The 18,843-nt window shown below is 48.3% G+C and overlaps 2 protein-coding genes across 4 annotated transcripts in view; both read right to left on the reverse strand.

The window, feature by feature from the left end:
• LOC117762142 (E3 ubiquitin-protein ligase RNF123) overlaps positions 1-8,372 on the reverse strand; it is a 65,782-nt gene extending 57,410 nt beyond the window's left edge. The window contains exons 1-5 of one of the 3 annotated variants that reach the window (XM_034586637.1): positions 8,248-8,372; positions 7,068-7,161; positions 6,678-6,762; positions 5,088-5,167; positions 56-153 (exon numbers count right to left, since the gene is read on the reverse strand). In XM_034586637.1, the coding sequence (XP_034442528.1) occupies positions 56-153; positions 5,088-5,167; positions 6,678-6,762; positions 7,068-7,149 (345 nt within the window). In that variant the 5' untranslated portion in view covers positions 7,150-7,161; positions 8,248-8,372. The other 2 variants (XM_034586635.1, XM_034586638.1) reach the window with 2 other exon arrangements.
• A 1,175-nt stretch (positions 8,373-9,547) lies between these two features.
• Positions 9,548-17,385, reverse strand: aldh4a1 (aldehyde dehydrogenase 4 family, member A1). The gene is made up of 15 exons (XM_034586643.1): positions 17,054-17,385; positions 14,805-14,898; positions 14,334-14,426; positions 14,213-14,260; positions 12,998-13,153; positions 12,624-12,773; positions 12,446-12,520; positions 12,117-12,304; positions 11,936-12,009; positions 11,628-11,824; positions 11,433-11,480; positions 11,207-11,359; positions 10,812-10,933; positions 10,296-10,414; positions 9,548-10,218 (listed from the first exon to the last, which is right to left on the reverse strand). Exons 1-15 carry the CDS (start codon positions 17,092-17,094, stop codon positions 10,106-10,108), a joined length of 1,671 nt encoding a protein of 556 aa, XP_034442534.1. The 5' UTR covers positions 17,095-17,385; the 3' UTR covers positions 9,548-10,105.
• Between the last annotated feature and the right edge of the window lie 1,458 nt (positions 17,386-18,843).

The following is an 18,843-nucleotide window of genomic DNA, read 5'->3' on the forward strand; positions in this document are numbered from 1 at the left end:
TAGTTCATGCAGAAGACACACGGGGGCTTCAGGTAGAGGATCGTCATCATCTCACCCCGAGCAGGTCGTCATCGACAAACAGGAGACCTTCAAATCCACTGGTGTGATCGAGGACGACCGGCTGAGGACCCAGACGACCCTCCACAGGCTGATCTGATCGTACACACAGAGACACACATGTTAGAACATGTAAGAACGACACGTTACAGCGACACGCTAGAATGACACGCTAGAATGACACGTTAGAATGAAACGCTAGAACGACACGTTAGAACGACACGCTAGAATGAAACGCTAGAACGACACGTTAGAACGACACGTTAGAACGACACGTTACAGCGACACGCTAGAACGACACGTTAGAACGACACGTTAGAACGACACGTTAGAACAACACGTTACAGCGACACGCTAGAACGACACGTTAGAATGAAACGCTAGAACGACACGCTAGAACGACACGTTAGAACGACACGCTAGAATGACACGCTAGAATGACACGTTAGAATGACACGTTAGAACAACACGCTAGAACGACACGCTAGAATGACACGTTAGAATGAAACGTTAGAACGACACGTTAGAACGACACGTTACAGCGACACGCTAGACGACACGTTAGAACGACACGTTAGAACGACACGTTACAGCGACACGCTAGAACGACACGTTAGAACGACACGTTAGAACGACACGTTAAAATGAAACGTTAGAACGACACGTTAGAACGACATGTTAGAACAACACGTTACAGCGACACGCTAGAACGACACGTTAGAATGAAACGCTAGAACGACACGCTAGAACGACACGTTAGAACGACACATTAGAACGACACACTAGAACGACACGTTAGAACGACACGTTAGAACGACACGTTAGAACGACACGTTAGAACGACACGTTAGAACGACATGTTAGAATGACACGTTAGAATGACACGTTAAAATGAAACGTTAGAACGACACGTTAGAACGACACGTTAGAACGACACGCTAGAACGACACGTTAGAATGACACGTTAGAACGACACGTTAGAACGACACGTTAAAACGAAACGTTAGAACGACACGCTAGAACGACACGTTAGAATGACACGTTAGAACGACATGTTAGAACGACACGTTAGAATGAAACGCTAGAACGACACGTTAGAACGACACGCTAGAATGAAACGCTAGAACGACACGTTAGAACGACACGTTAGAACGACACGTTACAGCGACACACTAGAACGACATGTTAGAACGACATGTTAGAATGACACGTTAAAATGAAACGTTAGAACGACACGTTAGAACGACACGTTAGAACGACACGCTAGAACGACATGTTAGAACGACACGCTAGAATGAAACGCTAGAACGACACGTTAGAACGACACGTTAGAACGACACGTTAGAACGACACGCTAGAATGACACGTTACAGCGACACACTAGAACGACATGTTAGAACGACATGTTAGAATGACACGTTAAAATGAAACGTTAGAACGACACGTTAGAACGACACGTTAGAACGACACGCTAGAACGACATGTTAGAACGACACGTTAGAATGACACGTTACAGCGACACACTAGAACGACATGTTAGAACGACATGTTAGAATGACACGTTAAAATGAAACGTTAGAACGACACGCTAGAACGACACGTTAGAACGACACGTTAGAACGACACGTTAAAATGAAACGTTAGAACGACACGCTAGAACGACATGTTAGAACGACACGTTAGAATGAAACGCTAGAACGACACGTTAGAACGACACGCTAGAACGACACGTTAGAATGACACGTTAGAACGACATGTTAGAACGACACGTTAGAATGAAACGCTAGAACGACACGTTAGAACGACACGCTAGAACGACACGCTAGAATGAAACGCTAGAACGACACGCTAGAACGACACGTTAGAACGACACGTTAGAATGACACGTTACAGCGACACACTAGAACGACATGTTAGAACGACATGTTAGAACGACACGTTAAAATGAAACGTTAGAACGACACGTTAGAACAACACGTTAGAACGACACGTTAGAACGACACGTTAGAACGACACGTTAGAACGACACGTTACAGCGACACACTAGAACGACATGTTAGAACGACATGTTAGAACGACACGTTAAAATGAAACGTTAGAACGACACGTTAGAACGACACGTTAGAACGACATGTTACAGCGACACGTTAGAACGACACATTAGAACGACATGTTAGAACGACACGTTAGAACGAAACGCTAGAACGACACGTTAGAACGACACGTTAGAACGACACGTTACAGCGACACACTAGAACGACATGTTAGAACGACATGTTAGAACGACACGTTAAAATGAAACGTTAGAACGACACGTTAGAACGACACGTTAGAACGACACGTTAGAACGACACGTTAGAACGACACTGTAGTGGACACGTGATAAGACAGAATTCACCAAAGGCTGTGACATTGGTTTACACTAATTGATTGCACTATGTGGTTTGCACGCTGTGGGGTTACCAAGGTAACAAGGGCACTGGGAGTGGTTAAAAGCGGATGTTGGGTGACACCCGGACCTGCTCTGTATTGTGGAAATGTTTATGAAATAAAAATGCAGCACAGCGACTGATGGATACAGTCCTGAGGGACCTACCTTTTTTATTTGTTTATCTGGATGATATACTGGTGGCTAGTACTTCTAAGACAGAACACACGTCTCACCTATTGACACTCTTTGAGCGACTCAGTCAGCATGGCCTGATTATAAATCCAGCCAAATGTCAGTTTGGCTGATGGCTATTGACTTCTTGGGACACCGCATTACTAAGGACGGTGCAGTTCCTCTCCCTTCAAAGGTGGACGCTGTCACAAATTTCCCACGCCCACTCTCAGTGAAGTCTCTGCAGGAGTTTTTGGGCATGGTGAACTTTTACCACCGCTTTCTTCCGCAGGTAGCACAGCTAATGCGACCCCTTTATGAGGCCCTGAAGGGTAAAGCGGCCAGGCACGCAGTGATTTGGACTGAGGATAGGAATAAAGCATTTGATGATGCCAAGGCAGCTTTGGCTAATGCGACGATGCTGGCACACCCCGCACCCAATGTTCCGATATCCATCACTAGTGATGCTTCTGACTAAGCAGTTGGAGCGGTGCATGAGCAGTGGGTCAATGGGGCCTGGCAGCCACTCGCCTTTTTCAGCAGACAGCTGCGCCCCAATGAGCGGATTTACAGTACCTTCGATAGGGAGCTGCTAGGCCTCTATCTCGCCATCCGACACTTTCGTTTCCTGTTAGAGGGCCGAAGTTTCACAGCGTACGTGGACCACAAGCCGTTGACTTTCGCCATGGTTAAAGTGGCAGAGCCGTGGTCTGCTCGCCAGCAGCGCCAGCTTTCCTTCATATCGGAGTTCACCACAGATATACAACATGTGGCAGGCAAGCACAACCCGGTGGCTGACTGCCTCTCCCGAGCGGTTGCTGGAGCCGTCCAATTTGGTGTGGACTATGAGGGCATGGCAGCAGATCAAATTTCTGATCCAGACGTTCAGGCGCTGAGGACGGCTGAGACAGGACTGAGGTTGGAGGATGTTGCTTTTGGTACTGCTGGCACTACACTCCTATGTGATGTTTCCACAGGCCAGACACGACCAGTCGTTCCCACAGGATGGAGACGACAGATTTTCGACGCTGTCCATGGCCTGTCACACCCAGGAAAAAGGCCTTCACAGAAGTTGGTAGCAGCAAAGTTTGTCTGGCATGGTCTTAAAAAGGATGTGCGGAAGTGGGCTGAAACATGTGTGGTGTGCCAGCGCTCTAAAGTCCACCGCCACACTAAGGCCCCCCTGGCACAATTCTTAGTACCCGAAAGAAGGTTCGACCATGTTAACCTGGACCTGGTTGGGCCCCTGCCCACCTCTCAGGGGTTCACACAACTTCTCACCATGGTGGACAGAACCACTCGTTGGCCGGAAGCTGTCCCGTTGGTTTCAACAGCAGCAGCTGATGTGGCTCGGGCATTTATCATCACCTGGGTCGCTCGGTTCGGCGTTCCATCTGACATTTCTTCTGACCGGGGCCCGCAGTTTACATCTGGGCTCTGGAACACTGTGGCAGAGAGCCTGGGGACGAAGCTCCACCACACCACAGCATACCATCCGCAGGCTAACGGGCTGTGCGAGCGGTTCCACCATTCTATGAAAGCTGCTCTACGCGCCAGCCTCAAGGACGGTAACTGGGTCGACAGGCTTCCATGGGTCATGTTGGGGCTTAGGACCGCCCCTAAGGAAGACCTACAAGCTTCATCTGCCGAGTTGGTTTATGGCCAGCCATTGAGAGTCCCTGGGGACTTTGTTCCTGACACTACAGTTTCTTGGTCAGCAGCACAACAACGAGCTACGCTCCTGGACACTGCCAAGGTTTTCGCACCAGTTCCCACATCGCAACACAGCATCCCTCGTTCTCATATCCATGTCAAACTTCATTCTGCAGGATATGTGTTCATTCGTCAGGATGCTCATCGCGGGCCCTTTCAACGTCCCTATGACGGTCCATTTCGTGTCATTGAGGCTGGGACCAAAACTTCTATCGTGGACATTGGCGGTAAACCAGAACAGGTATCGGTGGACCGGCTGAAACCTGCCCACTTGGACCTAACTCAACCTACTGAGGTAGCTAAGCCTCCACGGCGGGGGCGCCCTCCTGCTCACCCCCCGGGCCACCGCACAGCCCTTCGTGTTCCTCCAGTTAAACCCCCGACTTCATCCCCTGCTCATCCCCTTCTGGGGGGACGTATGTAGTGGACACGTGATAAGACAGAATTCACCAAAGGCTGTGACATTGGTTTACACTAATTGATTGCACTATGTGGTTTGCACGCTGTGGGGTTACCAAGGTAACAAGGGCACTGGGAGTGGTTAAAAGCGGATGTTGGGTGACACCCGGACGTGCTCTGTATTGTGGAAATGTTTATGCTCCGTCTATTTAGAACGACACGTTACAATGACACGTTACAACGACACGTTACGACATGTTCAGTGGATCTGAATCATGTTGATGAAGAAGAAGAGATTCATCTGTTTTCAACTTACCTCTGATCTCCTCTGAAGGTTCTTCTTCTGACAGAAGGTTCTCAAGGTGGCAACCAAGATCCTGGAAACCAAGAGGCTTCCTGAGAGGAGGAGAGGAGGAGGAGGACGACGACGACGAAGAGGAGAGGAAGAGGAAGAAGAGGAGGGGAGAGGAGAGGAGGAAGAAGAGGAAGAGGAGGAGGGGAGAGGAGAGGAGGAAGAAGAGGAAGAGGAGGAGGGGAGAGGAGAGGAGGAAGAAGAGGAAGAGGAGGAGGAGGACGACGAGGAGGAGGAGAGGAGAGGAGAGGAGAGGAGAGGAGAGGAGGAAGAAGAGGAGGTCAAATACACTTTCTTCATACAACATGTGTTGTCAGTAAACCATGGTTTCCATGGGAACAGGGTCCATCTGATGAACATGAACCACTTACCAAAAACTTTAAACATGAGACTCACAGACCGATCACAGACCGACCATGGAGCAACTGACCGCTACAGACAGAGCAGGCTGCCTGTAGCGTCCGTGATGATCCCTTAGGTCTGTGTCTATTTGTGTGATGAGACAGAGACGAGTGTTTAAGTTCAGTCTGAAGAACCAGAGTCACACACGACCTCAATCTGTGTCACTTATTTTTACACAGAAAAGGATCCGACAACATGTGAAACTCAACCTGCTCAACCTGCTCAACTGTGTGTGTGTGTGTGTGTGTGTGTGTGTGTGTGTGTGTGTGTGTGTCTATGTATAGAGCGGCTGAAGGTAACATGAATCTGTCCGGCTTAAGGGAAAAGGCCAGTGAAACACTAGTCTCACACACACACACACACACACACGCACACACACACACACACACACACACACACACACACACACACACACACACACACACACACAGTGACCAAGTTTTTTCTGTTGCTCAACACTTGAACGGTTTACCACACACATAAACTACAGTGTGTCCACATACTTGTGTCACAAACAGCTCAGTTATTTACAGTGAACGCAGGATATTTAGTGATCAGTGTGTGTAGGTCATGAACATGTGTGTGAGAACAATGTTGTATGAAGCAACAACACAAACCATGTGTGTGTCGCAGAGTTCACAGGCTCCACCCACATGTGTATGGTTTAAAACTTAATCCACCTTTTTCCAGACAAGTGTCACATGACTGTTGACATACACTGGTCATGTGGTGTAAACAGGAAGTAGATTGTCTCTGCAGTTGGTTGCTTAGTAACAGAAACTCTGTGATGGTGAAGAGTCAGAGCAGGGATTTCTTTTCTCTGAGCGACGACGAGGTGGAACTGTTACTGACAGGAAGTGTTAGAAACAGGAAGTGTTCCTGACAGGAAGTGTTAGCGACGCTTTGTGTTCACCGCTGGTCGTCGAGTCACGTGACTGATGAGAACCAATCAGGGAGAGAACGTCTGTGTCATCGTTTCCTAAAGTCTCAGTTTCTGTTCAGACTCAAACACAAACCCAAAGTTTTGAAACTGACACGAGACCAGCAGCGTAACCATAGCAACAGTGATGAGCTTAAAACTAAAACGTGGCTCTGTTGTTCACGGCAGCAACAAGCTGTTCCTCTCCAGGATGGATGATTGACGGATGTTACCTGAGCGAGGCGACTGCTGGTCCATGTTTGGTTGAAGGAAACACATGATGGAGATAATCACTGAGCAGCTTCTCATTCACGATCCCTGACAACAGAGAAACACACAGTTTACTGTTAACACAGACACACAACAGAAACACACAACAAACACACGCACAGTGCTAGTGTGGCTCCGTCTATTTCATGAAGAGCCCACTGAAGCTAAAGAGTCCCAGCACATGATCCGTCAATCAAACCCAGGACTGACTGTCAGTCAACATCAATCAGATCAATGAAACTGTTGTAAACACATCAAGTACATCAGAAAATAACAATACTGTCTCTGCAGTGTGTGTGTGTGTGTGTGTGTGTGTGTGTGTGTGTGTGTGTGTGTGTGTGTGTGTGTGTTACCTGTAGCTCTGGCCTTGTCACTGTCTGATGACAGTCTGTAGTTACGGCGAGTCAGAGCGGTGCCTCCTCCTCGAGAGCTCATCCTGTCTGACAGGGTCAGCTGCCCCCCCTACAGAGAGAGAGAGTACTGTTAATACTGTACTACACACAGTACTACAGTCATACTGCATTACACACACGGTACTAGTCATACTGTACTACACAAAGTACTACAGTCATACTGCATTACACACACGGTACTACAGTCATACTGTACTACACAAAGTACTACAGTCATACTGCATTACACACACGGTACTAGTCATACTGCATTACACACAGTACTACAGTCATACTGCATTACACACACAGTACTACAGTCATACTGTACTACACAAAGTACTACAGTCATACTGCATTACACACACGGTACTACAGTCATACTGTGCTACACAAAGTACTACAGTCATACTGTACTTCACACACAGTACTACAGTCATACTGTACTACACAAAGTACTACAGTCATACTGCATTGCACACAGTACTACAGTCATACTGCATTACACACACAGTACTACAGTCATACTGCATTACACACACAGTACTAGTCATACTGTACTACACACAGTACTACAGTCATACTGCATTACACACACAGTGCTAGTCATACTGCATTACACACAGTACTACAGTCATACTGCATTACACACACACAGTACTACAGTCATACTGCATTACACACACAGTGCTACAGTCATACTGCATTACACACACAGTACTACAGTCATACTGTACTACACACAGTACTACAGTACTACAGTACTACAGTCATACTGCATTACACACACACAGTACTACAGTCATACTGTACTACACACACACACTTCAGATAGAGTACTGTTAATACTGTAGTACACACATTACTACAATCATACATTAATACACACAGAACTACAGTTAGTTACTATAGTATCTGTGAGTACGCCAGTTCTCACGGTATCTTATGAAGCTAACGCAGCTGTTCGCATGTTAGCTCCCAGTTAAACCAGTTACACCCGGTTCGGGTAGCACCGTCTCCCCGGTCACTGTGGGTCGAGCCCGGCTGATCTGGACCGTGTCCCCGGACAGTCCCGGTCCTCGGCTGCTCGCTGTTAGCCGTTAGCTAACAGCAGCTACATGAAGCTAAGGTTAGCACGCACCGCTGGCTTCAGGTCACCGGGCCTCTGCTGCAGCTGTGGCCGGTCACGGTGTCTGTCCTCCGGGCTGACAGCTGAGAGGAGTCCCGCTGATGTCCACAGGAAGAGACACAACCTGGGAACGCCCCTAAGTACGGAGCCTCAGCTGGTCCAAAACCCACGGAAAACCGCGAAGCGAAAATGAGTCAGGTTTGTTTGGACACATTAACTATAGTTGATATATTATATATTTATAATATATATATTGTTATATTATATTATATGTTATATTATATTTATTATAATATATTATATTATATTATTTAAATAAAATGTGTGTATAACTAAAGAGATTCAACTTTAAATCAAACTGAATCCAACAGTCACGTTCACCCTGTTAAATACTGTTGAAGGTTAGCAGCTACAGTTCCAGATGAAACTGAACATCGCTGCTGAGACACATGACGACGCTCTGTGCTCCATCACTAAATGTCTTTCAGCAATAAATACATGGAGAAATATTTCCTGAAGCTTAATGAGGAATCAGAGGAGACAAGTCGTTATATTAGACTCTGATCTGTTCAGATTAACAAGGACACCAAAACCCTTTTCCACCTTAGAAACACAGCAAAGGTATCAGATAGCCGACGTCTTCGTCTTCTACGTGTACGGCTCCTCTTCTTCATCCTGAGATGTTTGTGTTCTTCCAGTTTCACGTCCGTCACGTGTTAGAAACCTCATCAACACGTCCACTCGCTCTCTGGGAAGCTTCCACACATTGTCCTGCTGTCTCCTCACATGATCTCACTCTGACATGTTACACACATTTTACCAGGAGGCTGCAGGAGAAGATCCAGAAAATGTCCAGAGACACTGACTCAGACATTTGCTCAGACATTCTCACACACAGAACCTGCAGAACATGTGAGGAACACGTTAGGAACATGTGAGGAACATGTGAGGAACACGTCCGGACTTCATGTGTGAAAACAGCTTCAGTCACATCATGTGTTTATAGAGTTCAACAAAACACGTCCACTGCTTTATTAATAATTTAATATTTATTGTCAAAAACCATCTGTGTGTAATTACAGTTATTAAGGCATCAGAGTAATGAAAATATAATAAATCTTTTGTCTGAGCTTGAGATTCAAGTACAACATGAAAAATAACCTCTGACCCCTTTTGGACGTTATCAGAACATTTGTCAGCAGGTTTCAAACGTTAGCGGAAGAAAAATGATTTAAAGATGTTTCATAGGAAACTAACGTCGTCACAGACTGAAGCTGCAGACTTTAGTTTTGAAACAAGTCGATGTCGCTTGAGCTTCTTTAACATTTCACATTTAAACCAACAAATATTATACAATAAAATCTTCAGTTTCACATGTAACAACCTATCCATTCTAACTTTATTTAATTCAGCACAGTTTTAGTGTGATATTGATTAACTAGCATGAAATATATTGATTAATTGCAAAATATAAAACAGAAAATTCAGTTTCCTGTCAAGCTCCAGAATTAAAGACAAACTGATCTCATGAACAAAACTATTTATAGATTAGTTTTCTGATATTTATCTGTCTAACGATCTATCAAATATGATCAGGTATTCTCTTGATTGAATTGTTAAACATCAGAAAACAGTGAAAAATGTTTCAGATGAGGACATCGTCCAACAGGTCAATGTGACAGAAGACGACGACATCAATTAATCTTTCAATCGTTTCAGCAGTAACTTGATGGGATGATTCTGTGGGTTGATGTTGTGGACATAGACGTGTCCTCACATTCATGTCCAGTGCAAAGACGGACATGATGGAGAAAACCTGTGTGTGTGGTTGAAGGCGATTGGACGGAGGACGGAGGGCTCGGATTGGCTCTCAGCCCATGTAGGGGTAGCTCCAGTCACGGAGGGGGATGTTTGTCTGTTTCACCACCTGCGGAGACGTCCACCTCAGGACGTAGTGAGAACCTCCAGGTTTGTCGTTGGTCCCTTGATGAAGAGAGTAAGGAGAGTTCAGATGACAGAGCAGCGGCAGCGTCACTGTGACTCCAGGTAACGACTCTCACCTGAAGCTCTAGCGCCGCCAAATGGCTGCTGGGCAACGACGGAGCCGGTGGATTTATCATTGACGTAGTAGTTTCCGGCAGCATATCTCAAAGTGGCTGCAGCTTCATCGATCACAGACCTGCCACACAAAACCCTCAGTGATGAAAACTGGTTCAGCTGTTTCATTATTCTTTTATTTGCTTTAATTTTGTAGCTACTTCAGGTGAGGTACTTCCTGTAACTGATTCAGCTGTGATTGTCTCTGTTCCTATCTGTGTTACAATAATATAATAAAGTAGTTTGGTTTGAGTGACTTTTTTCATCCGACATCAGAACCTTCTCGTCACCCTCTTGTCCTGACCTCCCTCTGACCTCCCACTGACCTCCCTCTGACCTCCCACTGACCTCCCACTGACCTCCCTGACCTCCCTCTGACCTCCCACTGACCTCCCTGACCTCCCTGACCTCCCTCTGACCTCCCACTGACCTCCCTCTGACCTCCCTCTGACCTCCCTCTAACCTCCCTCTGAACTTACTGATCCTGAGCGAACACGGCTCCTGTCAGAGCGTACGGTGACGTGTTGTCAATCAGCCGCAGAACTTCCTTGTAGTCGTTGTCAGGATAAACGTAAACAGTCAGAACCGGACCAAAGATTTCCTGCACAACACAAACAACGTTACATGAGTGCACGCGCACGCACACACACACACACACACACACACACACACACCATTACATTTCATTGAGTGACTCACAATAAGTGCATCAACCATGAGGGAACAAACCCAGAACAACAAGAATCAAGTCAGCACATTAACTTCAAAACTACAAAGTGCTACATGTAAGTGCAACTTTTTTTTTTTTTTTTTAATGCAAGTGGGAAGAGATGTTACAGAAAACGCCCTGATAATGGTGCGATGCCGCCTGCACCTCATTCATGATGGCGTCCTGTGGGTCCGTGGTCTCGATGATGGTCGGCTCCACAAAGTATCCCTTCCTGTCGTCACAGCGACCTCCGGCGATGACCTTCAGACTGGCAGACGACTTGGCGTGATCGAGCCACCTTTTAATGCGACTGAACGACTGCAGGAGGAAGAGAGAGACGTCAGGAATAAAAAGATCAAAAGAGAGAAGGGAAGTGAAGAGGAAACTCAACCTTGTCGTCGATGACGGCGGAGAAGAAGCTGCTGAAGTCTTCAACAGGCTGAAGAAGATAAACAACGTTAACCTTTAACTGAAGCTGAAAACATTCGTCAGAGAATTCAAACTGTTTCTCTTCATTAAACAGGTTTTAGAGGAGGATGAAGTCCATGCAGCTGAGTGAGAGCTGACGGTGTTTAAATGAACTCACGTCTCCCACTCTGATGTCTCTATGAATGTCCAGGAGTCCTTGTTTGATCTGCGGCCACACGCTCTCAGCCACGTACATCCTCGAGCACGCCGAACACTTCTGACCTCCGTACTCGAACGCAGAGCGTATCGTCCCCGTCACCACGCTCTGGACGTCCGCAGAGCTGTGGACGAAGTGGAAGTTCTTCCCGCCACACTCTAAAAGCATCAGGAGACATGTTCAGTGAACGAGAAGTCACAGGACGCTGAGAGGAAGACGAGTGTGGACAGATGATGGTTTGACCTCCAAACGTTAGAGGTCGTACTCACCTCCTGCCAGTCGAGGGAAGACCCTATACGTGTCCAGGTTCTGTCCCACTTGTCTCCAGAGACGCTTGAACGTTCTGAGGAACAAAATCAGTTTCAGTCACTGTGATGAGTCAGTTTTCAATGATTCCTCAACAGTGAAAATAAAAACTGTTTTTACTGATCTATTAAAGACGCTTCTTACGGGACGCTGCCGGTGAAGTTGATTCCCGCAAGGTGCTCAGAGGAGGTGACGGTGTCTCCGAACACGGGGCCATCAGCTGGGAGGAACTGGATGATGTTTGGCGGGAGACCACATTCCCTCAAGACTCTATAGACGGCGTAGCTCGCAGAAATTGCGGCGTCACTGGGCTTCCACAGAACCACGTTACCCTGAAAAACAACTGGATCAGTCTGTTGATCCTCAAACATTCGTCAGTCCTTCACTAATAATGTTGTAATCAGTTTATCAATAATCACAATCATTGGTCTGTTGTCACCACAGCTGACAGAGACCAACGCGTCCACACTCACCATCAGAGTCGGGGTTCCCGCCAGGTTTCCACCAATAGCAGTGAAGTTAAATGGAGCCACAGCTGCTACAAAGCCCTGAGAGAGAAGAAGAGATGAGACCAGCACCAGACCAGCACCGACCTGCAGACGCTCGATCATCTCTCAGGACAAAGAGAGTAATGTAATGACACCTCCTCACCTCCAGGCCGCGGTACAGCATCGTGTTAGTGCTTCCCTCTGCGTCAATCGGCTGCTGCCTCTCCAGTTCGACTGCGTTTTGGGCGTTGAACCTGAAGAAGTCGATGAGCTCGGCAGCGGCGTCGATCTCGGCTTGGACCACCGTCTTGCCCTGCAGTGTAGAGGTCAGAGGTTAACAAGAGATTTCTTAGAATGAACTGAGTGAAAAAGTCCGGAGTGACTGTTTTCATACTTTGAGGCCCCCTACTGGCCCCTTCGAGTCATTACAGATAGTAAAAGCCCAGAAAATGTATTGTACTCAATATGGCCCCTTTAAACTGTCTGTCTGACCTCGTCACTGACTCTGATCAAACTGACTTCACTGGTCTCACGCACCTGTCCGATCATGGTCTTGGCGAGGATCTCCGCTCTCCTCGGTCCACTGATGACATCAGCGGCCTTGAACAGGACCTGGGCTCGGTCCTGAACCGGTTTCAGGTCCCACTCTCTCCTCGCCGCCATGGACGCCAGGATGGCTTTGTTGATGAGCTCCTGAGGAGGAGGAGAGCTGTGAGAGTACACAGAAAACACAACAGCTCCTCCTGCTGGTCAGAGTCAGACACACAGATAAACACAACATGTGACTCAGATCTACGGTGGCCCTGAGAGCTCAACGCACTGCAACTTAAGAAAACACATGCAAGTGGACAAAACAAGCAAAGTAAGAAAACATCTTCGTCAATTTGACAACACAACACCACACATTCCAGAAACGCGCTGCAATTACAGAAAACAACAACGGACATTTTAAAATACTATTTTAAAATATTTGAGACTGAATCTAAACATCAGGTGTGAAAGGTTCCCCTGTTGGTTTGTAGTGAAAACACTTTGTGGATAGTTTGGACCAATCACAGGAAGTAGAGCCTGCATTAATCAATAGAAGAAGAAGTCTTCCCCTCCGATGATAATGTTTGAACCACGAGGACGTTCATTTGGTGCATTTGAACTAGTGTAGAGTACTGTGGAGTACTGTAGAGTACTGTGGAGTACTGTAGAGTACTGTAGAGTACTGTGGAGTACTGAGGAGTACTGTAGAGTACTGTGGAGTACTGTAGAGTACTGTGGAGTACTGTAGAGTACTGTAGAGTACTGTGGAGTACTGAGGAGTACTGTAGAGTACTGTGGAGTACTGTGGAGTACTGTGGAGTACTGAGCATGAAGGTGCTGATGCTGCTAGTGATACCATCGTTACCATGACAACCAGATGAAGCTTCATTCATTTCCTCCATTCACACAGAAAGACAACTACCCCCCCCAACTGACAACACACCCACGTCAGACACCGTCTACAAACCAATCAGAGTCAAGTATAGGTAGACTCCGCCCACGTAGGTGATGACGACAGGACGTACGTTCGTCAGACAAATTTCTTTAGTCCCTAAATTAAAATATGAAACCAGAACTAACAGATCAGATGAAACATGGAACAAACACATGAAGCTTCGGACTCTGGAGAGGAAACGTCTGAAACAGTTTTGAGTCCTGAACAGACGCTGAGTCACAGATACTCTGACAGATTGTGTTCTTGGTGTGTTGTATCGTTCTTACCTTGTCAGCGTAACAGAACTTTGCCACCTTGTGCGAGTGGTTGAACGGCTGTGAACACAAACACAATCAGTTATTCATGGCTCCTTCTCTCCCGGTGTGAACTGTGTTTGTATCGACTCACTGATAACTGATATCTGACGTCTGACGTCCACACATGTTCGTCTCCCACCACACACGGGATCTCCTCTGTCGCCCCCTTCAGGCCATCCAGGGCCTGAAACACAAGAGGTCAGGATGAAGCAGGTGTTCACACAGACTTTAATCCAGATCAGATTAACGTTACATCCACACGACTAGATTTTCTTTTTAAAGCTCATCATTTCTGCTACAGACACTTGTGGCGTCCACATGACTCCGGAGTTTTAAAGCTGCTAAAACAGAGGTTTGTAAACGCTGCTGGTCCCGTTCTAGATTGAAAACTGAGGCAGCGGGTTCGGGCTTAGAAACGATGACTCCTTCCAGAAAACGAATGAGGTCATGTGATCTGTGTTTTCAGGCGTATTAGTGTAGACGCAGATTAAAGCTGATGGAGACAAAGCACTCGTGTGGACAGTGTTGAAATGTCGTCGTATGAATGTAACCTCAGTTTTACCTTCAGCAGCTCGACTCTCTCTGAACTCCCCTCAGTGAACGACAGGATGGGCTCGTTCTTCACCTGCACCCCCGCACATGCACTCGTCCTCAACCTACACACACACAGTGAGAGAGAGAGAGAGAGAGAGAGAGAGAGAGAGAGAGAGAGAGAGAGAGAGAGAGAAAGAGAGGGAGAGAGAGAGAGAGAGAGGCAACATACTCGGGTTAAAGTTTCTCCAGTCAACAAACATCTGATGTGACGCTGCGACCAGGTGAAGGTCGTTTGTCTCGCAGACAAAAAAGCTCAGGACTGAAACCAAATGTGTCTTTGATCAGCACGTTGCCTTGTGTGAACTCCTCAAAGACCTGATTCCAGAGGCTCCACACGTCATCTCCTCCGACTACATTTCTAGCAGATACATATCCAGACAAATTGGCAACAACTACAGCCAATCAGAGAGCAGGACAGGGTGACGGTGCTAGAAAGATCGTAAAGTGAGAGACCACCTGTCTTCACATCACATCTGAACAGGAGAGAACGTTTCTGTTCAAATGTGTCGCAGGTGATTTCATCATCATGTTCTGTTTGGTTTCTCACTGCTTCAGTTCAGTTTGATCCAGTTTGAAAGTCAAACCTCAGCAGCTCCGTCTGCTCCGCATACATGATTAACTGAAGGTCGGGGGGGTGAGTTGATCACCAGCAGAGAAACATGCGGACGTGACGAGTTCAGTTTCTCTGTTCTTTCAGAGAATCGGATTCTCAGAATTCGCCCGGGGGGGGACGACGTGCAGAGAAGTTGACCCTGACTCCAGCTGATATCTGATCCGAGTGCAGCACATGTTCCACACACAATCACACACACTCGGTTTTCAGACTACTTCTCACTTTGTAACGTCAGGAAACATTTTCCTCAGGAGTTTATGTCTCATCTCTAGTTTCAAGTCTGCTTCAACACAGCTGATGTTCATTTAGTGAATCATGTCCTCCAGCTGTCAGTCAGGCTCCACCCCCTGCTCCTCCATATATGGTTACTTCTGGTTTCAAAACACCAAGATGGCTGAACACTGTGAACCTGAGGCTTCAGGACTGCAGCTCTCAAACCGACAGGTGACCTCACCCCTAACCCTTTCTTAAACACACGTCGCTCTGACAGTCCTCGGCGGACACGCCTGTTCACGATGCTCCTGCTGCAGCGACGAGGTGGAGACAGTGATGGAAGAACCAAGACGGCCACGGACCCCTCTGTGTGTTCGTACGCACGTTTTGTGTCATACTGTTTAACTCTGTTGCTTATAATATTTTTATATTACATTTTGTTTCCTATATTTTTAATATAAAAAATATAACCCTGGCACAAACACACCAAAGCAAATTCCTTGTATGTGTGAACCTACTTGGCAATAAACCCAGATTCTGGTTTTCATGTTCATGTGTTTCATGTTCAATTTAAGCCTTTTTAATTCCACTTGAAATATTCCTGTCTGTTAGACTCCACCCCCTTCATCCACAGCTCAGTCCTGGTTCAAACTTTACCTAAGTTCATCAGGGGTCATTAGAGAATCATTAGTTTAACACTGGACTGATCCAGAAACAGACAAATGACTCAGAACTAATCATAATACATCTTCAGTCTGACAGCAGAACAACTAAATAACACTCAGCCAATCACAACCATTTTAGACCTTTTAAATGAGCCGTGCTCCCTGTGACAATGAACATGATACTGGATTAGAACTGTGCAGGGCCCCCAACGTCCCTTAGAACGCCCCTGTGTGTCCCCAGGATGGAACCACACATCAGTATAATAACTTAATTGAAGTAATTTAATATAATCAGGAGAAACCAAACCGCTGCAGACCTTTTCACAGCCTCCATTTTGAGATAAGCATCAGGTGATCATCACGATCTGTGACTCTGCACCTGACCGTCACGTGATTAAACATTAAAACACGTGTGGTCACCATCACTGATCGATCAGACAACTCATCGATTAACTGTCTCATCAAAGTGACCTGTCAATCACCCGCTGAGACGTTACCCAACGTGCAGAGACACGCGGGACGTCTCACCGGGGGGACAGGGGGGACAGGGGACAGGTGGAGAACAGGTGAGAGGCGGCTCTGACTTTAGCTCTACTGAGCTAACTTGAGCTAACTTGAGCTAACTTGAGCAAACTTGAGCTAACTTGAGCTAACGTGCTGGAGCCGTCACCCCGGAGGTGAAGCGGTCTCGTGTCCGCCCATGTGAGCCTGTCTCTGGGTACCTACCCCCGCCAGGACCGAGCCACCGCCGCCCGCACACGGAGCATGTTCCCCCGCAGGCTGGAAGACAGAGCCGACAGAAAGCAGCGGACAGACCGTGAGACGCAGCCGCAGGACAGACACCGACACACGGATCAGTCACAGACCAGGAGCCGATCCAGATCCAGACTCCACCACTGGCTGGGGGGGGGGGGGGGGCACTGTGACTGAGTCCTGCAGTTTAAACACATCTACTCCAACCAGGTTAATGAGAACTATTCAGTAGTTAATACTGAAGTGATCAGGCTGAACCGAGCTGTTCAATTGTTTCAAATCTGACACATCCGTTCATCACCACCCCCCCTCTCTGTCAGATGGAACATTCCACAGGCGGGTGTGTATCTGGCCAATCAGCGAACAGTGAAATATCCTCAGCCAATCACAGGTCACAGAACCGAGCTCTGCATTATGTATTTTTTTGTATATAAAGTGCTTTATTGACAAACAGCAACATGAACAAAGACAGCAGCAGTGACGTCAGGATGATAAATATTAAACTGGTGCATCAGTGTTTTCACAGATTTTTCATTTATCGTTCTACAAACACTGAGCAGGATGTTTATCATTCAAACATTTTATTAATAGGATCATATTAATAAGGTTTGATTCGTTTTGGAGGGGGGGGGGGGGGTGAAGTAAATACACATTATCATTAGAGATTCAGAATCAGTATATTGTGAAACCCTAGCCCCTGATCTGTCGACCACGTCTGAGCCGCTTAATGACGTCACTGATCCGTTTATTGTAAGTGAAACCATGTTTTAACTTTCTGTTATAAATTCATCATGTTCAGGACAAACAGCTCAACAACATACAACATGTATCCTGGTGAGCCCCTGGTGGGCCCCCGGTGGGCCCCCGGTGTAACCCTGGTGAGCGCCTGGTGAGCCCCCGGTGGGCCCCCGGTGGGCCCCTGGTGAGCCCCTGGTGAGCCCCTGGTGGGCCCCCGGTGTAACCCCGGTGTAACCCTGGTGAGCGCCTGGTGAGCCCCCGGTGGGCCCCCGGTGTAACCCTGGTGAGCCCCTGGTGAGCCCCCGGTGTAACCCCGGTGTAACCCTGGTGAGCGCCTGGTGAGCCCCTGGTGGGCCCCCGGTGTAACCCCGGTGTAACCCTGGTGAGCGCCTGGTGAGCCCCTGGTGAGCCCCTGGTGGGCCCCCGGTGTAACCCTGGTGAGCGCCTGGTGAGCCCCCGGTGGGCCCCCGGTGGGCCCCTGGTGAGCCCCTGGTGGGCCCCCGGTGTAACCCCGGTGTAACCCTGGTGAGCGCCTGGTGAGCCCCCGGTGGGCCCCCGGTGGGCCCCTGGTGAGCCCCCGGTGAGCCCCCGGTGTAACCCCGGTGTAACCCTGGTGAGCGCCTGGTGAGCCCCCGGTGGGCCCCCGGTGGGCCCCCGGTGAGCCCCTGGTGAGCCCCCGGTGAGCCCCCGGTGTAACCCTGGTGAGCGCCTGGTGAGCCCCCGGTGGGCCCCCGGTGGGCCCCTGGTGAGCCCCTGGTGAGCCCCCGGTGTAACCCTGGTGAGCGCCTGGTGAGCCCCCGGTGGGCCCCTGGTGGGCCCCTGGTGAGCCCCAGGAGGGCTCCTGGTGGGCCCCCGGTGAGCCCCTGGTGGGCCCCCGGCGGGCCCCCGGTGGGCCCCTGGTGGGCCCATGGTGAGCCCCTGGTGGGCCCCCGGCGGGCCCCTGGTGGGCCCCTGGTGGAACCCTGGTGAGCCCCAGGAGGGCTCCTGGTGGGCCCCCGGTGAGCCCCTGGTGGGCCCCCGGCGGG

Source organism: Hippoglossus hippoglossus, chromosome 5 (genome assembly GCF_009819705.1).
Source record: "Hippoglossus hippoglossus isolate fHipHip1 chromosome 5, fHipHip1.pri, whole genome shotgun sequence".
Classification (NCBI taxonomy): Eukaryota; Metazoa; Chordata; class Actinopteri; order Pleuronectiformes; family Pleuronectidae; genus Hippoglossus; species Hippoglossus hippoglossus.